The sequence below is a fragment of the Pieris brassicae genome, chromosome 8 (assembly GCF_905147105.1).
Source record: "Pieris brassicae chromosome 8, ilPieBrab1.1, whole genome shotgun sequence".
Classification (NCBI taxonomy): Eukaryota; Metazoa; Arthropoda; class Insecta; order Lepidoptera; family Pieridae; genus Pieris; species Pieris brassicae.
In genome coordinates, this window is record NC_059672.1 from 13,839,927 (window position 1) to 13,865,200 (window position 25,274).

General features: G+C 31.4%; 1 protein-coding gene and 1 non-coding gene across 2 annotated transcripts; both read right to left on the reverse strand.

Annotated features, from left to right (window-relative positions):
* Positions 1-371: 371 nt before the first annotated feature.
* Positions 372-25,055, reverse strand: LOC123713805 (somatomedin-B and thrombospondin type-1 domain-containing protein-like). Its single transcript, XM_045667668.1, has 6 exons — positions 24,976-25,055; positions 17,361-17,677; positions 4,749-4,943; positions 3,996-4,119; positions 3,068-3,144; positions 372-2,428 (listed from the first exon to the last, which is right to left on the reverse strand). The coding sequence occupies exons 2-6, from the start codon at positions 17,590-17,592 to the stop codon at positions 2,226-2,228; spliced, it is 831 nt and encodes a 276-aa protein (XP_045523624.1). The 5' UTR covers positions 17,593-17,677; positions 24,976-25,055; the 3' UTR covers positions 372-2,225.
* On the reverse strand, positions 17,802-17,873 carry Trnat-cgu. Its single transcript has one exon. It is a non-coding gene; the product is annotated as a tRNA-Thr (tRNA).
* Positions 25,056-25,274: the final 219 nt, after the last annotated feature.

Below are 25,274 nucleotides of genomic sequence, written 5' to 3' on the forward strand. Positions count from 1 at the left end.
TTTCGTATTTTGTTTATTAAGTATCTATTAACATGCTACATATTTACAGTACAATATTTGAGATATGTTCCTATCATTAAATCTAGAGCATGCATAACAAAATTTTAATAATATACGTAGGTATAGGTAGGATACGTACGTTTGAATAATAATCGTAATTAACATAAAAAGTACATATTGCAGCAATAAAAACGTTTCTATCAACCCTTTACAGTGTTATAGTATTTCAAGTTGTATTACTAAAGATGTCATGTGGAACATGGTGTAATGGTTGCAGCTCCTTACAAACGTGTAAAACAAAGAAATTTGGCGATTAAAAAGAGGGGCGGAGAGTTTATTGCCAGTTCTTCTCTTCCGTTCTTCGCCCTTGAATTGAGAACTGGCAGTAAATGTAAAATTATAAGCATTTATTATGTATTTCTTGTTTGAAGTTCATAAGTGTACATTGTGTTACCTAGATGAATAAATGATTTTGACGTTCACTTTAACTTTAGTACCTTTTAGATCGACTCAAATGTTTGATTACACGAATGTCATTTGAAGGTCAAATGTGATTGCATCAAATAAAAATATTGTTTTGAGGTCATTAATTTAGCCATTAGTTCATTAATTTAAAAAATGAAAAATATATGCCTTTGTATTGCATCGAAACTAATAACCCTACAATCTGGTACAACACTTTATAGCCGAAGCCCCTTACAATAAAATAATTTTATGATACTGTCGAGTACAAGGACTCCATTACACGGTGATATACAATATGTTAGAAGCGCCGTAAAATTATGTTTTTGGCGCCAAGAATGAGTACCGAATGCTTATACTCATATAATAATTAGGTTTGAGGTTATTGCTCGCTGAAATGCAGCCGAGAAGTGCTCTTGGCTGATATTATATACAAACTGTGTTTCTAATCTAAAAATATTATTTTATTACAGAATGGAATAATATTCTTTTTAAAGAAAATTTGGGGGTCGGTTAATTTCAGCTGAGTTTGTGTGGATTAAATGAATTTGAATCATCTGTTTTATACGATTATTAGTCATAAATAACAAAACAATACTTTTTATCAATAATGTTTATGAAAATAAAATCTTATGATGATTATCTCCAAAACTTTTGAAACGACATTGACGATGGATCATAAATGGAAGTGAAGTGTAAATATAATATAAAAGTGGCTTAATTATAATCATACAGCGCAAAAAGATATAACTAATTTATTATGAGTTTGCGGAACTAATACTATATTAATAGACAATTTGCATGTACAATGAAGGTAGACTGGAGAATATTGTGGTCATGTATTGGATTACTAATGACCATTGAAACCACACTATGACTATATGAAGCATCGCCAGCAGCAAATAATTCGTAGTATTAATTTTCTATGGAATACAGCCTTCAGCATACAACTAAGTTTGGTTTGTTGACTCGAACTGACCTATAAATTTCTTCGTTTTTCATGCTTGGATTAGATGTTTTCTCCTGTTATTCCCTGACATAAGCAACGGGCAAATAACTATCTCGTTATCTTTTTAATATTTATTTGATGTCGTAAAAATTACTTATAACTATTTTAAGTAAATTTTATTCTTAAGCTCTGTGAATTTCTGCGTTAATTTCGAAATCGAATCTAATGTTTTTAATGACAAATTTCCGTCATTCAACCTCCTTTTATCTATATCCGTTTGTAATAATTACAAATACATATGATTCAAGACACTAATTCTTTTTATGGAGTGATAACGACGAACATTGGATAGGTATAATGCTTATAATTTGTAATATTTTTATTTCATTAATTGTTTCAATTGTTAACAGACCCATCTATGGCCTCGTCTTGGTGTCTTCGAATATCTTTTTTAAACTTTATACATGACATGTTCTTCCTAAACTGCGTGAAGTAGGTTTTTAAACTTACTAAAAATATGTTGTTTGAATGTATACATACGTCATCAACATTATTACAACTTCGTTTCCTTTTGGTCATATTTTATGATTCAACTACAGTGTAAACGAAATAATTAAGGTGCAAACCTAACATTTTCACTTATTTTATAAAGAATATACTAAATTTAATTAAAAATTAACACAATTATTATGATCTTAACAAAACAAGGAAGAATTTAACTGATGGTAAACAGCAAATGAAAATAGATCAAAGCAAACGTGAATCATATTTTGAGACAATTTTTTTTAAACAATATTGTCAAATACCGAGGCATTTATACAAAAATAAAGTCGGGTTTTGTACAACAGTCGCTACGTTTGTCAAGATTGTCCTTCCCACGGATCCACTTGCCATGACAGTGTGGGGCAACTAAGGCGTAAAATCTGGTTGAGTGGCCGGACACACCATGACCACTGCAGCGCCATTTAAGATCCCGTTTGAGGGCTGCGGCTTCACACATCACACATATAGTGTTACCTGTTGAAAAATGGCTGGGGTTATAAAAAAATTGTTCATTCTACGAATTTTTAAATCAATTTAGAATTTGTAGAGTGGATATTATAAATAGATATGCTATTATAATTTCTGTAAATCTTAAGTAATCATCATTACTGGTATATCACCGCTATGAGTAAACTGGAAACTGTAAACAGGTACCGCTGCTATGGCGCAAATCTTGGATATTATATTTATACGGCTTCCGTGATTTAAACCGGGCTCTTAATCCTTAAGCTACTACTAAAATAAGGATTAAAACTGTGTTTAAAATAAAAAACTCGACCGAAAATGTATCTCCAGGGTTAACTGTCCTTGGTTCGATTCGTGGCGAAACAATATATATTTTATTTTAGAATGCTGGGCTTTCATTGAACCTATAAAATTAGCGTTATATATAAAGATCGATAAAAGTATGTTAGTGAACCCAAAATTAGACTCTTACTATACCTTGTTGCAATATATAAACTTTGTAAATATGTTCTAAACGATAAACAGACTCTCAAAGTGTAATAACTGTGCAGTAAAAAGGTTCTCCAACTTTTACTCAGAGAGTACAAAAACGAAAAATTAAGAACCAAACATTCAACAAAATATATAATATTTTTCCATTAAAAATACCTTCTCGTAAAGCTTTGTAATCGGAGTCGGTGTGACACGCTTTTGAAACTTTCAACACTTCGAACTGAAGGCAGTACCTGAAATAACAGATTTTATTAAAAACATCGCCGCGTGCCGGTGATTTCTTTACATTTCGAGTTACATTCAGGAAATTTAAAAGCAAACCTCTTAATTTTTTCAATTGGCATAGAATTTGTAATATCGGATAAATCTAGTATACCATTATTTATTGCTTCGTCTTGATACTTAGCAGTTCTGAAATATTTTAAAGGCTTTTTTGCTGTATAAAATATTTTAAAGGAAATGAAAGTGTGGGACTTATAATTGGCCAAACATCAAACAATAGATAATATACACAATAACTGAATTTACGAAATCATTGACTTATAATTCCTGTTCAGTGTTCTTCTAAACAAATTTATTTATGGACACTCGCTGTTCACTTAAAGGACCTTGACAGCTCAACTCGGGTCGTTTTAGTGAGCGTAGCTCGAGCGCAATGTAGTAGTATTGCAAGGGCGTCTCCTGCAAGACTTCGGCTTTTCGGCTTAAGTCGTCACGGGGTGGTCAATTGCCTGAAGGGCAGGGCGGAAACATACTGGAGTAAGCGAACGTAGTAAAGTAAGAGGCCCCCGTCTTCCTCAGTGAAGGCGGTTTTTTAACCTAGTCTTATTTGACTTCTAAACAAGCCTGGAAGAGATCGGCCTTAACAGAGAAGAAACCGTCCGTAGCGTTCTTTAGCTTTATTATTGAGTTTTATGTTAATTGCTTTAATTGTAAAAAGTCTAGATAAATAAAAAACAAAGGCAAACGAGAAAAACAAGAAACAGTTTACAATTAACTGAAAATTATTTTAACAGATGTTACAATTCAAGTCAAGCTAACACATGATGGGTATTTCTTATACACATATCATAAAATAACTTACTCTCTGTGTGAATTGGACTCAGGATCATCAGGGTTTCGTAATCGAAGGTTCTTTCTGATATCCACCGTGTCATTGGAGTGACGACTCATAGACAGCACACCCGGTAGAATCATTGCTGTTTCCTCTACAAAAATGTATATAACACATGCGCTTAGTACATTTACCATTTAATTGCTTACAAAGAAAACTTAAAACAAAAAAAATGCATCAAACGTATAGCAATTTAATTAAAAAACAATTTAATAAGCCTAGTGGTTGAAGTAATATTGTGTATTTGTATTTATTTTTTATAGCAATAGTTTTTTGTTCTTTTTTTAACATGTCATACATTTCTTAGGTAACTTCTCTCATCAAAATAAAGATATTTTATAGTTTTAATTAAACAACACAATTGGTTTTTGACTGACAATTTATTTGTATCCATTCTTTGCCAGCAAACTTCACGACAGTTTTAATTTCTTTTTTAATTTGTTGAATTTAAATAATACTTAAATAAATGATATGATATACGTATCAAATCATGAACTTATTAACATAACTCATTGTGTTCAGTACGAGACTCGCTTCAATTGATTGAATGAAGCACTCGACACGAGTTATGTACTCATAAATAAGATTATAAATTCACGTTCCGTTATATAAGTGGTGTTTTAATTGTATTTAAATTTTTATAGTACTTGCGTAAACTAAAGACAATGATTGTAAAATTACCATAGGTTATAAATTAAATAACAAAATATAATGTGGCCTTACCTCTCAAAGGTACGTCACTATCTTCAGTGCATCCATGATGAGCCTGGCAAGCTCTCCGTTGGATCAGCGATGGACAGTGCCGTCCACCGTGCGCAGCCGCTTGTAAGACTGTTCTGCTCCTCACCATACTTCCAGAGCCACAGGCTGTGTCACATTCTGACCAGTCACCCCAGCTTGAGACCACGCAGTCCAATACTAAAACATAATGAGGTTTTATTTTTATACCACTTTGGTGCCCCCGGGGCAAAGGTGTGTCTGAGGTTTGAAAATATCGACTAAATGATTATATGTTTGTTGTAATATACGCAATGCTAAAGAAATAATCTAAGGCGCAAGTGATCCCTCTCAATGTATTTATGAAAATATTATGTATGTATACAAAAATAGTGATAAGTTTACTAGAATATAACATATGCACAATATTAATACTCGGAACAAACGCACGCTGCAATTTCCTCGTACTAGACTATCTAAAGTTATTTTTGGGAAAAGGGATACTCTTCTTTAATAAAATCCCAGAGGTTCTTTTATCTTTGCGTTTTAATAAATTTAAGAAATGTATTAAGGAAAAGCTGTGTAAAAAGGCTTACTACAAAGTTAACGATTATCTAGTTGATTAAAGGGCCTGGGACTAGTGCTAGACAGGCTACTTCTAATTAATTTGCGATATTTGTTTTAAAATAAGTGTTGTTTGATGATTTGCTATTTTAAAAGAGTAGGTACCGAGAGTTTTTTACGCCGGCTTTTTCTCTCGGCCTTCATCCTCTGTCTTCTTTGCCGATGAGTAGAGATGTCTACTTTATTAAAATTAATGACGTGGAATAAGTGATACTTGTATCTCATGTTTCATAATAAACATATTTTATTTTATACTTTGTCTATTTTATATCTGATGGACGACATAATGTAACAAAGTGATAGATAAGCGAAAGGCAGCTTGAAAGCACACCAAATTGCCTTAGTAAATAAAGGCACCAAAAAATATGAATGATTGCTAATGGAAATATGTAAGATATATGAAACTAACCAAAAATTAGTTCTCAGGTGGCAGACCCAATAACTTTAAGTCATCTAAATCATTAAAAACTACGTTACATAAGATATTAACTGAACCCTCGTTAGTTTAATAAGATAGCGAACAAAACCAGTCGCTTATTATATGTATAACACACTTTGGACTAAAAAACACAATAAATTATTCTTAGCAATATATGAACTATTGAACACCTATAATGTCTGTAAATGAGGTAGTTAATGGCCTATAAAGCTGGATAACTGCCAATCTCTCAAACTTAACACCGTTGTCACTCAGATTATTGCAACCGTGCAGGTATTCTGTGGAAAATTCTTTAGTATCCCTTTTGGAAATCTTAGATTAATTGATAAAGTGACTTTCTTGTAAAAATAAAATGGTGATATTATCGAATTGATCATAGCTTTGGGTTGAGATAATTCTTAGTGCATTGCGAAAATCATTTGATTATATTACATTTATCCAAAGACTTACTAGTGACATTGGCTTAACGCTCAGGATTAAGACTACATAAACATTTGTAATATATATATTTATTTTATCCAATTTTATATAAAAACAATATTTTGACAAACAACATGAGAAATAAATATTAGGCAAATAAAAACCTAACACATATACACTCGTTGATGTCAATAAGTATGTTATGAAAGTTCTAATATCGAATACTATTTCGAAATTTACCTTTATCAAACACTATAAATATGGTCATGTTTTTATAATCTGCTCTTGTTTTTTCATTTCAGTAAAACCAGTTTCCAGTTCAGTGGGTGAACAGAAAATTGCAGTCACTCGGAACTAACAGCTTCGGGGGAAAATAAAATGCATTTTTAAACAAGGACCTAATGAGAATGTAATAACAATATTTTTTGGTCCGAAATTTGGTTTATTCATTTCATTTGCTACACAAAATGCTGCTAACATATATTCAAAAGATTTATATAAGACACGGTGTGTCATTGTAAAATTGAAAAATATGCAACTCGCCCTGAGCCTCATCCAAAAGTATTCATCTAAATCTACTACTATATTCACAAAACAATTGGTAATTTCCATAATTTATGGAATAATGGTTGCTATTTTTATAATGAGTTTTTCTAACATTTTAAAAAACGACCGTTATTTAATGGGCCTTCATTTTCTTTGAATATTCATTATCGCCGTGGTATTTTAACGGAGTTTATCGCGGCGGTCGAAAGTAGGGACACAAACTTTTCAAAATATTGTTAATGGTAGATATACCTAGAGTAGAGTAACATGTTAAAACTGTAAAGCCTGTATAAAATAAAAGGAATAGTTGTATATTTTCTAAGTAGTCGATATAAAAAATTAAAAGATAAGACAGAAAGAGGCATAATTTGTAAGTGATGTCTATCAGCCAACCGTGTTTAAAAAAGTCTTAATGCACGTAAGAAGTCTATATTTTTCATGACGTCTTTATTAGGATCTTCCTATTTCGTGACAATTCCGTATGAAGACATATCTGTGTTATGTGTTTTCTATTATCTTTTCATTACTTATTACCATTAAAATTATTATACCCATTAAAAAGTTATAAACGGGCGATGATCTAAAATACCGATCAAATAGCAAAGTTTGCCGCTTTATATCCCAATACATTTATACCAAGATTAGATGCCTCTCTGAAACACTTTGCTTCATTGGGGTCCAAATTATTGCGAACAAAAGTCCAATTACCTTGATTAATTACGAAGCACTCAGTCGTAGATTTAAACACAGTTCTCTAAGTAATAAATATATTTTCGTAACAATACACAATGGCAAACAAACAATGCGTCTTTAGATTTGGTAAATACCGGTTTCTTTTGACAGTTTTATACGTAATACCAAAATAGTATAGGAGTTATTTTATGATAGTCTACAACGGTACTTAAAGAAAACTAGACATTTTCTGCTAGCGAAATAATTTGTGGACTCGTTTATTTTGATCTTATGTGTATTTAAATGGCGATCAAATTAAGTAACCACGGTGCAAAAATATTGTTGGTACCTTTTGCGATAAGTTTTTCCTGCGCCCATATTTTTGAACCTATAGGTATAATAATAAAAAATATGTATCGGCTCTACAACCCTATGTGGGTCTTGGCCTCAGATTGTATCCGTTTGATATTTTTTATTCCATGGTGTGTTAGATGTGCACATATTCATAACGTCCATTCATACCCGCATCCTCAAGCCACTAGGCCAACACTTAGGTGTCGTCGCAGTAAAATATTTTATACTAAGATAGTTTTAAACATCTTAGTGGAGCTTACTTTCTTAATAGAGCTGATAAAAGCGTGTTTTATTGCATAAAGTACTAGAAAACGTTACTCCACATAAAAATAAATGACGGCCATTGTACTAAACCATTTCGCGAGGGTTGAAAGTATAAAATAGTAGGTTTACTTTCCTCACTCTTTATTTTAAGAAGCCTCCTTGAATAGGAACAATAGGTATTATACCGTACCTATAATATGCTTTGCAAGGCTTTTATTATTGGAAGCAGAAGAATTTTTCTGTCAACAAGGCAGGTCACTTCGAATAAAGTGCTAACCGTCGTTCAGGAACAGCTGCAACGGCAGGATGGTTACGGATATGTTGCCGGCCTTTATGAGAATTTTTGTTTAATAAACGACGAATATTCAAGTAAGAATTTCTATGTAAAGTTATTTCTTTTTGTAGCAAAAAACATCAACTTTTAAGACCTAAATTGTCACGCCTTAGCAATATTTAGAATATCGTCAAACAAAAGTCAGACTTTTTCACTTACATTTAAATAATGACGGTCCGAGGGTGAAATAAAAAATATTTCTTAAAATAAATCTGCTACTCAGATATTAAATTAGCATATAGGGTACCTTTCCCTTTTGTTTTCAAGAAAATATTGTTTCCAAGTGAGAGAATTATTTTCTTACGTCTCATAAATATCAGATTTTATATAAAATCGAGATTATAGTTAAAATACATTATGTATCATATACTGTAAATATTATAATGGGACTTGATTTTGGATGGGAATTTGTCTCTTGCGTCAAAGTTTTACTATTGAACATTATTTTTATTTTTTTTTCAGTTTTCCGACTGTTATACTACTTCATGGAACATATACATACAAAAAAATCTTTGCTTATAAAAAAACAAGTGTGAAGTTAGGCTAAAACTTAGGTTTTAGCCCGATGTAATTATTGTATATAATTTACTTTTATCTCTTAGCTAATGAATATCTTATCTTGCTTGTATTACAGAAATATTAGAACGTGGTAACGAATTTGCAAGCATTAGCAGGTACGTCTTTTTGTAAATAAAATGTTAGGAAAAATATAGAAAAAAAATATAGAAAAAAAATTATTTCGCCCCGTTAAAAGTTTTTCAATTTTTCTCGCAGAGTCAATTTGAAACGCTCGTTCCAAGTAACTGTAAATTAGAGCGAGCGAGAATTAATAGTGATTTATTAAATTTTCTTCAAAGTACCGCTCGGGTAGTGACAATCTACAGTATACATTTTACAATTTAAATTGGCTCTAAACAGATATTTTATCATTTAAACTAAAATAAATATAAGAACAGATCAGAAAACTCTTCCAGTTTTTTACCTTACTATTTGTGGCCAACATACTTGACTTTTGCCCTTTTTTATATGATATAATATACTTTTTTAAGGGGAATGAATAATAATCTACTGCGCTACGACCCTTCAGACTGACACATGTCAAAATTAATGTCTCAAAAGACATGGCGGCTTTTGCCTTCACCGTAGAAGCAAGTGCTAATTGCAATATAGAAAGATTATTCCATATGTGAACAGCAGTGATTCGAACGCATGCCCTCAGGGTTGGTCGCACAATTTTTTTTTTAAATGATATGTTACATAGATCTAACAGTCTAATTAATTAACAAACGAAACAAATTTTCGATAACCGAGGAAACCTTATTAACATCAATAAAAAATATCTTCTACACAACATTTACAGCCTATTCTTAAATCAAGGACGTAGAATGGATGAGAACTAGGAAAATCCGACCCGCCACTCTATATGTATAATAGTAACAAAAAAAACAGGATATTACTACAATTTGACGCATTAAGTATCAATAAAACGTTTGCAACTTGACAAACAATCCCATCAAACTGTTTAATGGGAATTTTTGTTAAGTTTATGCTTGGAAAAAAATCACTTCAAATTTCACTTTTAAATGATAATGTACGAGCCAAGGCTGTACATTTTGCTCACTCACTCTTTCACTTCACTCAGGGTTTCTTAGTTTTATAAGCGTGGCGATTTTCCATATCGTCGGAGTCACGCCCCGAGAGTATAGGCACTCTCTTCGACTGTTACATTGCATTCATTCGTTACATAGCAATTAACATTTCATTATTTCGCTTATTATAGAATATATTATAGAGTAGGGTAGGAACCGTACAGATCATATTCAAAATTATTGAATATCCTTAATAGGTATCAACATAATTAGCGATAAATCAATATGATCAATTAATTACCTATTAGAGGACATGTAACTGCAATTTACATTAAATGCTTTTTGTTTTCCTATAATAAATTATATACAAGTCTAACACAGAGCCAATACTGTTAGAAATTTAAAGCCTCAGATGAAATGTACACAGTACAGTTGTAATTCCCTAAAGAAAAGCTCTAGACTTTATTTCTAAAGAAAATATTCCCTAAAGATACTTGAATTTTGATCTTTGCCATTGAAGAATTGTGAGATATATGAAAACATTACTTGATGGTTCTCACATTAATATTTACCTACGATCTTTAATACTGTGGACTTTTGTTGTATAATAATTCATACTATAGAGAATTACAGCAACCAGAAAATCGAATAACTAATAAGTATCTAATAATACTTCTGTGTTAGCGATTTTTACGACCCTGTTACATTCTAGAATTTTCTATTGGAGTTGCAGTCACAAGATTTGCGGAATAATATGAATATTCTTCATGAAGATTATCCATTAATAAAGTTTAATATGTTTCTTTAATTGTAAAGGCTTAATTGTATCTTGGATACGTGCCAATTTCATAACCCTTAGATAAAACGCTTTACTTTCCTTTCATTGAACTTTTAAAGAAGTATATTTTCGTCAATATTGTAACGGAGCAGTGAGCACGGATGAGGTCTGTCTGTGCCATAACGAGATTAAGGCGCTCCACCGAACTTCCCTTTTGATGCGACGTTGAGATCGACTATTTGAATTTGTGAGGTCATTGGCTATTGAATCACGATAACCATATTATGAGCTTTTGTAAAATGTAATAAATGTTGCCTTTATTAGTTGTTATTTTCTACACACAGTAGCATACAGTACACAGAGTGAGCAGTCTTGGTCTAGTGGATTCAGCGTGCGACTCTCATCCCTGAGGTCGTAGGTTCAAGCTTCGGCTGTGGCACCAATGGAATTTCTTTCTATTTGAACATTTAACAAACGCTCGAACGGTGAAGTAAAACATCGGCGTGAGTCAGGTACAGGAGGCAGAACACCTACATGTCTATTACATTCATTATCATGAAACAGATTCAAAAATCTGAGGCTCTGACCTAAATAGGACGATTCTTGTTTTACACACGGCCTAGCTTTTTCATGATAAGCTTAGTACGGGCTAAGGCAAAACATATTCTTTTGTATCGGGGATTGTTCAAGTACATATAAGCCACAAGATATTTATTTCCAATTCTATTAAAAAAAATAGAGTACGCAGTGTAATATTGAATGTTTCTAAACCAACAATTACATTGTTTATATTAATAAATCATCTTAGATAAATGATAATTTCGCAGACAACGGAATTAATCAACAAAAATGCTTCTATATAAAGGCATTTAATAGTCTTACATTAATAAACTGAATGAATTCTCTGAACTTAAGAGCGACTACAAAGGACTTACGCATCGCTAATTCCGCTTTGTAAGACTGGTTAGCTTCGTGTAATTCAATTATGTTGCATTTATTACAATACATAACAAGAATACATGCAACTTTCATACAAATTTAAACTTACTAAATACGCTTAGTATTTAGCATAGTTTTATACTATTGTACAAAATGTTTAATTTTAATAATGTTTAATGCATTCCTACACCTATTATGACTATACTGATGTTATTAATCAAAAAACCGTACAAATAGAGAGAAGAAAAGGAATTGTTGACTTGTTACATTAAAATAATAAATGATAATGATTAGAAAACCGTATTAAAATACAAATAATGACAATTATGATAGCTTGAAAATAAAACATGTTTCTTAACTTTGTTTTGGCATATAAATAGTATCTTAAAGTATTTCGTAAATTAATTATATAATTAATTGCGTACTTGTGTATTAATTTGTAAAAGTCTGTCAATACAGTAAATCTTACAGCACTGTCCAAGTAAAGTTAAGTTAAATCTAATAGTACATCCTTCTACATCTACGTATTAAGGCTCGAATTATTATTTATTATTTTAAGATAATAAACATATACATATTTTTATATACGTAACAGATTCCGACAAAATGTGATGAATTGTTCCTATTAAAATATATATTGTATCTAAATCAACCTCAGTAGGTATTTTAAAAAGGTTTAAAAATATGAACATTATAATATATGAATGAATATAATTTAGTTAGACTTCCGCTGTCATAAAGTGAGGATAGGTTAACAAAGCAATGACATTTCGTATTTATCACCTCAACACTATATTATGTACAAAAATGTGCAAAGAATTTCTATACTTATCACATTTTTATTACAGCCTTTCCTTTGTTATCCCTAGAGTGTGTCAAGTACGGACTGCGTATTCGTTGATTGTATAATTGTGATATAACGAAACAAACAATAGATTTAGCACATTTTTTATCGAAATAAACAAAAACCAGTTATAACACATTCGAGTTGAGCAAGGGTTTATATTAGATAAATGTATTAAATTAGTATTAAAAACCACTCCAATAAAATAACGGGTATTAAGTATATAAATATATTAATAATTTTAATATTAATTTTTACTATATAATTCCTCTCAGTCTGTTTTAATTACAAATACAAGAGTTGGTATTTTTTTTTATTTTATGATTCCATTTAAAAGAACACAAAGAGAAAATTATCTGATTTAAAAAGGGAAAATCACTACTTTGCGAACCCTAGTCCATAATTAAAAAATCAAAACAATATTTAAGGCAAGCATAGCGTTTTATAAGCTTCAGTGCGTCGACAGTCTGGATCTATATTGGGATGATCTCTTGTTTGCTAACAAGACGGGACAAAGCTTCAATTCGTATTTGTACTAAATACAATGTTACAAATAATTTCCAAGATATCAACATTTACTGTAACTAACCCGTTAATTTATTATTAACAGTTCCAGACAGCTTTTGCAAGGTATTCCAACAATGGTAAAATAAATAATAAAAGCAGCTACATCATTATTGTTTAATATTATTTAATATTTTCCAATTTTGATATTGTTTCGTCGTGAGGATGAAAAACTAAAGAAACAGTATTTAATATTAATGTAGAAACTCTGAAATATTGTCAATTAATAGTGACAACTTGACGCTTTATGTCGGGGCAAAATTGTGTTTCGGTATTTTTACTTTCTCTATAATATGGGAATAACATGTGAAATGTTGAAATTAAAATGTATCAAATCACATATAATATAATAATATGTAATGGCAAGTGATATTAAAATATATTCAATTTAGATTAACGTTAAATTTCTTCCATATAATTTTATTCGTTTAAAATATTGAATATATATACAAGGCCATGGAGTTATTTCCATACGACGACTTAAAAAGTAATATTTATTTTTAAAAAAGACGCATCACGTACGTATTAATAACACATGTCTGATTTTCATCGATGTTTATGCAGAAAATCTTTTACCCTTAATCATATATAATATAATAAATAAATCGTAAAATTACGATACAACTGCGCTATAGATTATTCACCAATTTTTAATCCTTTTTCATATATATCTACCATAAAAAATACTATATATCTATTCCGTGATTCGTTTGTCCCGAAGGGGTAGGCAGAGATCACGGATACTTACTTGCTACGGTCCAGCAGTACCTCTCTCGCTTCATCAACTTTCATAATATTCACCAAGCATGCTCGTCAGTTATGGGTAATTTTGACTTATCCCTTTTCTAGTACAATTTTTGTAATAAATATAAACTTTGAATGTGCTTGCGTAAAACATGAGTATTATATACTGAATAAATTAATACTAAAAGATGTATGCCATGTTAAAAAATCTAATAAGAGTTTCTACTCTCTCTGAAACAGAGTCCAGACGAGATTTCCAGTCGTTGAATTTCAAAAGTCGAATCTAATCATAATAACTGTGAACCAAAGAAGTCCTTTGATGTTTTATTTCAGTTCTTGTTAATTATCACTGTAATTAAATAGAGACTGCCAACAGTTCATTTCAATAACTTGAATAATATAAATTCAAAATAAGAACGACCAACTGTTATAATATAAACGTTTAGATATCGATCTGCCTATCTATTGTAAAATGTTGTTTTCAAGAACTCTATATGGGAAAACCTACAACTTGATATACGTTAGTACCTACCACATTATTGTTCTAGTTCCCATTGCAGAAGCTTTGCTGTTTAAGCGCCTTACCACGTGAGTTGAAAAGTCTTACTTGTATTGTCATATAGTCTTGCTTTAGAATTAATTTTGACGTCTACTTCAGTTCTAACTATCATTTTACCGACAAACGCGTAGCAAGACAAAAACTGTAGACCATTTGAAACAACGGTCGTGGAGGTAATCTAAAATATTAATAAATAAAATTGTAGAAAAGAAAGCGTGTTTTACTTTTTGGACTTTCGAAACACATTTACTTTTACAAAATATTAAGATCAAGTCAAACATTTATAGTGTTAATGTTTTAAGACTTATTACTGTGGAGCGAAGTTATTATTACTTAGTGTGTTTCATTGTCTTTCATTCTGGTAAATTTGTATTATGAATGAATATTGTATGTATTTACAATTTTCTATAACATTAAAGTAGTCATGATTTATTTGCTCTGAATTTTGGTTTTAAATAATATTTAAAAAATAAAGATTATTAATTTTGAAACACTTGTCACCACTAATTCAGAATGAGAATATCGTGAACAATTAGTACTTTTCTTTATCTGTCTTGTCTCATTTCCCAACAGATGCTAATAAAAAATTGCGATTAGGGGGACGTTTTCCGATAATTTATATCGTATCGTTGAGGAAAATCGTCAAAGGTCGTGTATTTTTAGATTAAAATTGATGGTGAGAGAAATTGGCTCAGGATATTACTGACGTCGTCTCTTTAGTAATAAGCCTTGAAACTTTAAGTCCCTTGTTGATGTTAGAACCTATAGAACAATAATAAATAGAATTAATAAAAAACTACCATAAAGATTTAAACTTTCGTTTTGAAATATACGATTTGTCAATTTGAAATGTAATCGATCTCCAAAACATTCACTATTTAGGGTAATATTAAAACCTACGATTAGTACAGATAATATAAATTCGTAAAACGTGATACAACCTAACGATAATGTATATATGGAAAGCAATTCTTTTGGGTGACTAAACGAGACGAGATTTCTTATATTACTCATAGGGATGGAGGCGGGTTTAACGTTGTGCAATAATTGCCATAACTATATTTTCAGAACTGTTTATATTAAATAAAAGCCAGTTAATAAACATGTATTTTTCATTATTACTTTTCACTGTATACTTTTTGTAGTATTTTTTAGAATAGACACATTTATAGTTATAATTGAGGATTATTTGTTAAGCAATTTATACTTAGGTAGAAAATGTATTTGTTACTACTGTTACGAAGACGGGTTGACTGCAATGTTTCTAGATTTTTGCACTAGTAAGAGAACTTTGCAGTAGGCTGAAATGTGATTTCTGACCGTTTCCGGGGAAGGTAAATCACACATTAGAAAATCGTAATGACAGAATGTTACTATAGTTTTCAGGAGGCTGAAACATTTTTTCATGCGGATTCAGAACATGCTAAGTTGAGTGGTACAGTTTTCAGGAAAACAAGTTGTCAGGCGTTTTCAGGAAGGAATATTCTAAATTTTTCTAGTTGTGGGTCAAAGACGGAATGATTCGCGAGAGAGAGTAAATAAAGATCGGAACCTTCTCGAAGCTAGACTGAGCACTCTAGAACGTCGTACTACAATGACGGAGCAATGCAAGAAAGAGATAGAGAGTACGTCATTCTAGAATTGTGTAATCGCTACTCAGTAGCAATCCCGCCTACAGAGTTCTCGAATATTGTTGAAGATTATTCCCAGGAGTATATATAAGCGAGCCCAAATGCGACCAGTTAATTCAGTTTCGGGTGCGATTTCAAGAGATAAACACCGAAGAGTGATAAAGTACTGTGTGAAGTGTGCGTTATTAAAGTAATTAGATACTGTATACTATTTTGTATATGTGATTAGTGCTTTTCAGCGAGTAATTTGTGTTTATAAATTCATCATTGATTTGTCAAGAAATACACCCTTGAAGAAATCTACGTCATTTTCTATCCGATCCCCTAGCTCGTAACACTACTATAAAATGATTGTTGAGCATGGACTCTACATTTGGTATTTAAAGGCCTTCTGTCGCCTCACTTTTGTTTCTAGACAGGAGGATTATATATAAGGAAATATAAAAATAATTATTATAACCACCACTTCGTACGTATTATTTTTTAGCTTCCACTAATCGAAGTTAAATTCTAGTTTGAGACACCATTTGCTTAGTTTGTCCCTAGATTGTTCCAAATAACATCTGTCTAATGATGTCCGAGGTGTTAAAAATTTAAACCTTAAGCTAAGCTTTTATATAGTGACAAGGTTAAAAACTTTCATTCCAACTATAGCAACAAAAATACACTGATGTTATATTAAAATTATGATTAAATTTCTGTGAGCGCAAAGAGTTCCATTGGAAGGAAATACGTAGGAAAAGTGGAAAATCATGAATGCTCGTTAAAATATAGCAACTATATAATAAAGGCATATTAAATCTGTTTTAAGATTTGATTTATACTTCATAATATGCTTCTATTAAGCTACTTCTCATATTAAATAAATCTTAACTATGTGTGTTGTTAAATACTGTAATTATTTATGTTATATTGTGTGATATCCTAATTAAGACAGTATGGATATAAAATTATTGGTAATATAGTCAAACATCGTAATCTGGAAATCGCGAACCAACACCAAGTAATTTCATATTTTTAAACTTTTCGTAAAAAACGTTTAAAGTTTACCGTAATATTATCGTATTTAATAATTAACTTTGAAGTCGCTGACTTTACAAACATTTTTAAACGTATATGTTGATTATTTTAAAGCAACATAATTTCTAATTGTAATAATATATACATTGGGCTCTTTAAAAAGCGTGTAATCGAAATGTCTGTAATTCATAATATGTTTGTCTTTAAAATCATTATTAAACGAGTCGGGGATACAAAGGCATTTATGACCAACGCAACAAAAGTAGGATAGCATTGTATTTACTATTAGATTCTTACCTCCACAAGTTTCTCGGAAATCAGGACAACAATCTCCCAGTTTCATACAAGCGTGATCACAATAACACGGTTTATCTGTGAGGTCTTCTATTATTGCATTTTGATGAGTTTTCTGAACAACACAGGAGCTGTCACGCCCTGGACAGCAAAGGTTGACGTCTCGGCAGTAGTTGGCGCCACAACGAGTTGTCAAAATTACCGCGCAAACCGCCCATAGATAATACCGCGACATATTTGAAACAAGAACTCTTGCTTATAACTTTTTATGTAGAAATTTATAAGGAGATTTTAGTTGAGATGGTAGTTTGTGTAAAGATCTGTAACAAAGAAATATTATTATATAAGACTAGTGTACATATACTTGTATAAAAATTTACAGTAATATTTAAAAATAATAAAAACACTGCACTTGCTGGTTAGTATCAAAAAGGAATGCTATATTGCCTCCTGTGAGGTTTGAACTCACGACCCCTGGTTTACGAGACTAGTGCTCTACCACTGAGCTAAAGAGGCGGCGCAGAAAGTCTCTTGAAATTATGAAACTGAACACTCTATACCTATATAAACATAACAGAATAATTATGTAATACACACTGTACGAAAAATGAAAATAATCAAAATTAAAAAAGTCGCTATGCTATCGCTAAAATAAAAAACAATGTGCAAATTAATTTAATTCCCCAATTTATTATAAGTAGCATCTGCTCACACTTATTTAAACAGTACAAACATTGTTCAAACTTTTGAAAGAGTGATACGTATTTGGAATAAATCGGCTTATTTCTGAACCGTTCTGAGAAATATATTGTTCGTCTTCAATGCACAGAAAATCAGATTATATTGTCAGTTTATATAGTCTTTTCGTAAACAAGTGGTATATAGGCATTATACAGGATAAAATCGGTATGATAGTTTAGTTAGTTACTCACATGAATAATATGGATAAATCAATTGGCAAATAAAACTAAGTATCTACCTGACAAGTATGCGTAAATTATAATCAGTAACCACATCGGGTTAGTCAAGCGGTTCATCGGTGAACTAACGTAAAAGTACGTAAAGTAAAGCCTTCTTCTTTGTGAAGCGGTGAAGATTTAAGAACTATTTTAGCATCCGTGTTATAACCAGTAGCAAAGTAGCCAATTGGAGCAGGGTCAATCCTGGTAAAAATTTACTTAACAAATATCAACTTTGAGTTGATCTGACAAGGTCCTGGACCTTCGGGACCTTCTTGAATGGCACTGCTTGATATCTGACATTCGAAGCCTTTTATGGATTTTTTCATTAAATATAGGATACAGGACGAGGTTTTCCAGTCACGTAACTTCTAATGTACCAGTAACTAATTAAAAACAGGCTTAAATGAGTACATAGTACGAAATAGCAGGACAGTTTAACTTTCAGCTATTATTGATCTGCGCTAAAGTCATGATCTCTAGTAAAATGGATTAAAAATGTATGATCTCCTATTTTTGTTATAGATAAAATCCGTCTTATTATCTTATTAATTAAATATGCAGAGATCTCTCAAAACATAATGCCTACTCGTAAACTCATTAATGAAACTCAAAGTTTATCAAAACCACACTTCGTATTTACATAATAATTTGAAGTCAAAATTTATTTTTGAAATACATTGCAAAGTGCCGAAAGTTTTTAGACAACATTTAATAAGCAAATAATTACGTTTTATGTTTGATATAATTTTCTTTTGTTCTCCAGAATTTTAAACGTACAAAGGACCTATTGTGATAACCTTGTAGATGGGATCATACTACCCTATCTTTCGAGTCATGCATGGCAATAATTGCTTAACAACACAAAAAAGTGATAAAAACACAAATTTGATTTTAAAGGTTTGTATTTCAAATTTTTAGCTAGTGTTTGTAATTTAAATTTCTCGAAAATATGTTCTTGGAAACGCTGTAATCAATTTCTTGCGTTTAGTTGGTTTTTTTTTTGGTATAATGTTTTACTAACACTAGGTTTAGTTCCTTAGCAGTTTCTTTTATATTATTTATACGTTCCTACAGTCGTTTGGGTTCATACACTGCAATTTCCTATTATTTGATGTGTAATGCTCGCTCAAGGTGCAATGTAACTTTCACCTCTGCTCATGAAACACCCTGAATGAAAAAGGTTTCATTTGTGACATAGGTCACATCACGTAAATACAGTTAAATATAAAATAATATATCGGTCGATAGATTAGATTAGACCGAATAAGAAAGAGAAAAATATATGTAGGACATGATTTGGTCTTGCAAATTGAAATTTTGTTTAATTTAGAATAAGCAACCAGCAAGCAAGCAATATATTTGTTTGTGTTTGATCTAATTTGGATAATTTAATTGAAAGAAAATATTACAAACATCCATATAGCGTAAAAGAAAAGAAGAAAGAACAAAAAAACGTATTGCTTCAAGATACACCTAAAGTTTGAAAAGAAAAATTGTCATTGAAAAGTTGATCACTAAGATTAAGAATTTTATTATCTCCTATATCATGTATATTAATTACTTAATTATGTCATGTGGAACATGGTGGTTGCAGCTCCATACAAACATTGTGTAAAACAAAACAAAAATGGCGATTACAAAGAGTGGCGGAGAGTTTATTGCCAGTTCTTCTCTTCCGCTCTACGCCCTTGATTTGAGAACTGGCAGTAAATGTAAAATTAGAAGCATTTAATATATATTTATTTTTTGATATTCATAAGTGGACATTGATGATGATTTGTTTTTTAATTTCGTAACTAAAAGTATTACGAATATTAATATAATTTTAGACTAAATATTTTTATTTAACGCATAAAAAGACAAGTGCATGTTATTTATTAAATGCGTAATAAATCTTTTTGTACTTAATATACGAATAATAAAGTAACAACTTATTTAGGGAAGCAATACAAGTCGTTCACCCACTATCTACAGTGTTAAAGGTGGTACATTGACACAATCTGAGCTCTTATCAGTTCAATACTGTAAACTACAATTGATCTAATAATCTACATTTCATTTTAATAATTTCTAATAACACTTGAGACTCTGTAGTTTTTAATTATTATCACTCAAAACAGTGTTAGCAGTATTTAACGTAAGCTGAAGTTTTAAAACATCGTAATACTTCGGTTGCCTTGTACATACAATGTAACGATTCCTTCCATATAACGCCAAAAATGGGCAGTACTGTCAGCATCCTGGAGTGTTAACTAGGCCTACTAGAACTGGACCTTTTTATAATAAATAAATTGTTTTTTTCGTATTTAAATTTTTAAAAAATCATACGTTTTATTTCAAATAAACAACAAAAATGTCAGAGCCCCCTGTTAGTTAAACAATCGTAATATATTTATAAAATTGTATATTTCCAAAAAAAAATTAAGTAGAAATAGAGCATTGAGATAACATTTTTCTTACGTTTTGATAATTTAAAAGGTCAGTTCTGGATTTTATATTTCATTTTGCGAAGATAAATAATTACTTTGTGAGTTAATTTCAATAAGGTAGGTATATAATCAAATTTAATAAAGCGATTTCTATTCGTTTGAAACACGAGATACGAGATATCTGTATCTGGTGTATAGGTTATACCGCCTCCGCGAATAAGTTGTTATTATGGTGATTAGCCTGAAGATCCTGATCCAAATAGGGACAAAAGGATGAAGGACTATGAAAAATAATCAATGTCGATGTGTGTTAGAGAATTTAAGACATACAGAGTTACATAAATGACTGATATATACGAAATACAGACTTATGTAAAAACTAACCAGCTAAATAAGTATAGTCTATATATTAATACAGATGACACTATCGTTAATTTGCTAAACGTTAAACCAAGTAAATTGTCAAACTCGGAACCTAGTAGCTAATCAACACCATTTGCCGCAAACGCTACTGTCAAAACTAATTAAGCGCTTACACAAATGTTTGTCAAGAGTTCTATTCTATATAACGTGGGTGGGAAAAATATGCAGCAAAGTGTTAAAATAATGTGATGCCAGGGAAGTCATCCTTGGAAGACTTTTTTTTATATAACAGGCGGAAAACGGGCAGACGGCTTATCTGAGTGATACATACATAGACACTGACATTGCCAGATCTCCAATTCTTAAAAGAATTGGTATGATCTTTTTTTGAAGGACCCAAATTCGAATTGGTTCGAAAATAATTTGGTTGGCAACAAATTCCACATAGAAGAGATAAGACCTGCAACTACTTATATAAACAGCATACTTCACCCTAAAAGACCGCCTACTAACATGGGTGCCCATGGGCTGCCGTAGCTACCTTATAACTGTTACGGAATATCAAATACAAATAAAGTAATGTAAGAGATTAAACATAAATATTGTTAACGTATGATTGATCGAATTTCATAATAGGCCTCAAACTGCATTTGAATTAATCTGGTGTGACAATTAATTATTATCTGCCTTGTTTGGGGCTAACAGGCTTTATACGTACTTGGACAGAACAATATAACAAATTAGTGTACTATTCAAATTTTGCGTTCACAACAAAAATCGTTATCGCTGAAATTATTGCCGTAAGCACGTAGCGCTTTTATCCGAATATATAATATTATAAATATAAAGTAACCTATATGTCAAAAATAGATGACCTTGATTGATAGTGAAGGCGCAACCTCATTCATTCTTTCAATACACTGTACAATCGTCCTCAGCTGAAGTCGAACTGTACTGTTGAACCATTATACACTCTCATAATACATTGATAGAGCAATAAATAATCGATTCCAAATCACGGGTTCACGTCGGGATCCAATACTTATGTATCAGGTTTATACATATGTATGTAATATTCATCAACTGACCGAGATAGTCTACTATAGCCTAGTAAATGTTGAATGTGTCCCTTGGGGCATGGGGCATAAATTACTCGTATTTGTTCAAGAAACATACGTTTACAAACTGTTGTGTATTCGGTAAAACTACGCAATATACATAACCTATTATTTAAAATATTATTTTCAGATCAAAAATTGGACTTATTGGCTTTAGATTAATCTATCTATTCCCTCCATTCGTTTCTGTATGGGAACGAATTCAGCATTCTTCAACACGCTGTCTTTTTTGGGTCTTAGACGTGCTGGTTTCCCAAAAAAGTTTATCTTCACCGTACTATTAATGGCGCGTAAAATCCAAAAGTAGCAAGACCATAACATTGAAACTGTACTATCTGTACACACAATACTCAAATACTTTTGCCCTACGACCCTGTTAGCTTAGGACTTTTTAATAATTCAATGTTTTAATAAAACGGACATTTACTCTTAGGTAATTAAAATAAACTAAGTTTTCTATGTCACTAGAAACCTTTGTCCGCAAAGAAGTTCTGCGAAGTAACAAGGCTTCGCCCACGTGGAATTAAAAGAACACGAGATAAAGGTAATGTTTTGCCGATATGCCGCTGTTACTATAGCAATATTATAAAAAGTGCGAAGTCTTTTTGTAACTTAAACTATTCACTAGAATAAAAATCTACAGTCCCTTATAATGAATTTGGTGTGTCAGAGCGTACTAAAATTTATTTAGCCTTTAAATTTAGTAAGTATCTTTTAGTGACACTAATGTAGTGTAATGTAAACATTTTAGGCTTAAATCACAAGTACTCCTTAACTGAATTCAGTTAATGAGTGTCAACGTGATTATCTTTGAAATTATAAATTTTGCAATAAATGATTTTGTATTGTAATTGACTATTTAACCTATCATAAATAATACTACTGAATGCCTTTTAAAAGCGTTATAGAGTAACACATATAAATAATCATGAATTTATCAAAAATACCTAAACTATAACATTTCTGTAAATAATTTTATGAGTTTTGAGCAGTGTTGGCCTAGTGGCTTCAGCGTGCGACTCTCATCCCTGAGGTCGTAGGTTCGATTCCCGTCTGTGCGCCAATGGATTTTCTTTCTATGTGCGCATTTAACATTAGCTCGAACGGTGAAGGAAAACATCGTGAGGAAAGCGGCTTGCTTTAGACCCAAATAGTCGACGGTGTGTGTCAGGCACAGAAGGCTGATCACCTACTTGATCAATTCACAAACGACCATGAAACAGATACAGAAATCTGAGGCCCAGACCTAAAAGGTTGTAGCGCCATTGATTTATTTATTTCAATTTTATAAGTTTAACTTTTGATTGATTCTTATTATATTATGTGATTTATTTACGTCGTAGGGATTGGTACGATGCCATCTTGTCTAGAAAAACATTTTGGCGGGTTCTTAAAATTATAAACGTTTAATTCGACAATTAAAAATAACAACAATCATAGTTCGATATCTCTGTTTATAACAATTATATCCTACATAGTCAAGAAAAAACATTCAGCTAGGAAAATAAAATGTATTGGAAAAGTGTATGTTTCTTTTAGTCAAACGGCAGAAAAACATAAAGCTATATAAGGCATTGTGGTCTTCGGGTCGCAATATCCGCTCTACAGACCTCTTGTATCCAAACCCATTGAGTTGAATTCACATATATGTTACGAACACGCTTATAAACTCTCGTTTGAATAGATCTTTATTTATACTTCGGTCTCTAAAATATATTAAGCATCATCTTAATATTGGATAGTAAACGTTCTATAGCTTGTTATTTATTTAGTCAGAATTTACCTTATTTTATTTATCTACGATTTTTATCATATATTTTTATATAAAGAACCTGGCGTCATCAAACTTCCTCTATTTTCGCTAAATAGATATTTTATATTATTCCGCTTTCTACTTAAAATAACATCGTTCTTAAGACTCGACGCGTGTAAACACCTTTTGTGGCGCTTTATATTATGCATGCTCAGCGTGAACTTTTGTAAGACAGGTATGAGTGTCAACAATATATCTTACAAAAGTAACTGTAAAAACGTGCCGTTGTAATAAGCCGGTAGGCAGTACAAAACAACAGTACAATGACACAAAGCTTTTTTTAATATGGCATCGCATTGTCTCTGCGTTCCTTTTTTAATTTCAAGTGTATGTATTCTGTTTCTTATAATATTTCTTATGGCCAGCAACTTTGTTAATCGTTTGTTATAATGTTATTGTGTCTGTGGTAAGACAAGTAAAAAAATCGATTTCATTCATTTTTAGCTAACAAATGTAGTTGAGAACCTATATTTTTCTGGGTAACGTTATGTTATATCACATGTATTATCTACGTATTTTTTGTAAGAACCGTAATGCAATAATTGAAAAAGGAATCTAATATAGCATTTGAAATTGTGGAAAGCATACTGGTGTGCCCTTCTGACATTTCACCCTGTTTCATAAAGATCACAACATTTGAACACGGATATTGCTTTTTAGTGTAAATATTTCCTTTGCACTGCGTAAGACTGAGTGAGCCAAAAAGGGTAGACTTAAAATATTTATACATTGCTTTACATTATATTGAGATTGAACGAATTACTAATTATATACCACCAACGAAGAGCGGCTTATTATTCTACATTTTATCGTGGCTTATCAATGCTGTATGCTGGGTATGGTTTTTAAAAAGTGCTATAATTTTATTAATAATTACTCAACGAATCTATCCTAAAACAATTATATATACTTTAAAAAATTAAATATACTTACGTATACGTCACAATCACTACACGTAATTGAACTTTTTCCGTAACGGCCGGCCGCGAGCCCTTTGCACGTGCGTCACTCACGACGCACGGGGAAGCTCTGCCGCGACCAGAGCTGACTCCTTGAAGAGCTTTTGTGATATATAACATACTTTTGGTGTTATAAGAGATGGACGGGTCAATTAACGATTTAATTTCATTTTACAATTAGCTATTATATAGTTTATTAATTTATTATGCTTTTAGATTTAATTATTTCATATTAGCTTGGATTAGTTTGAAGGGAAAAAGAAATACGTCTGG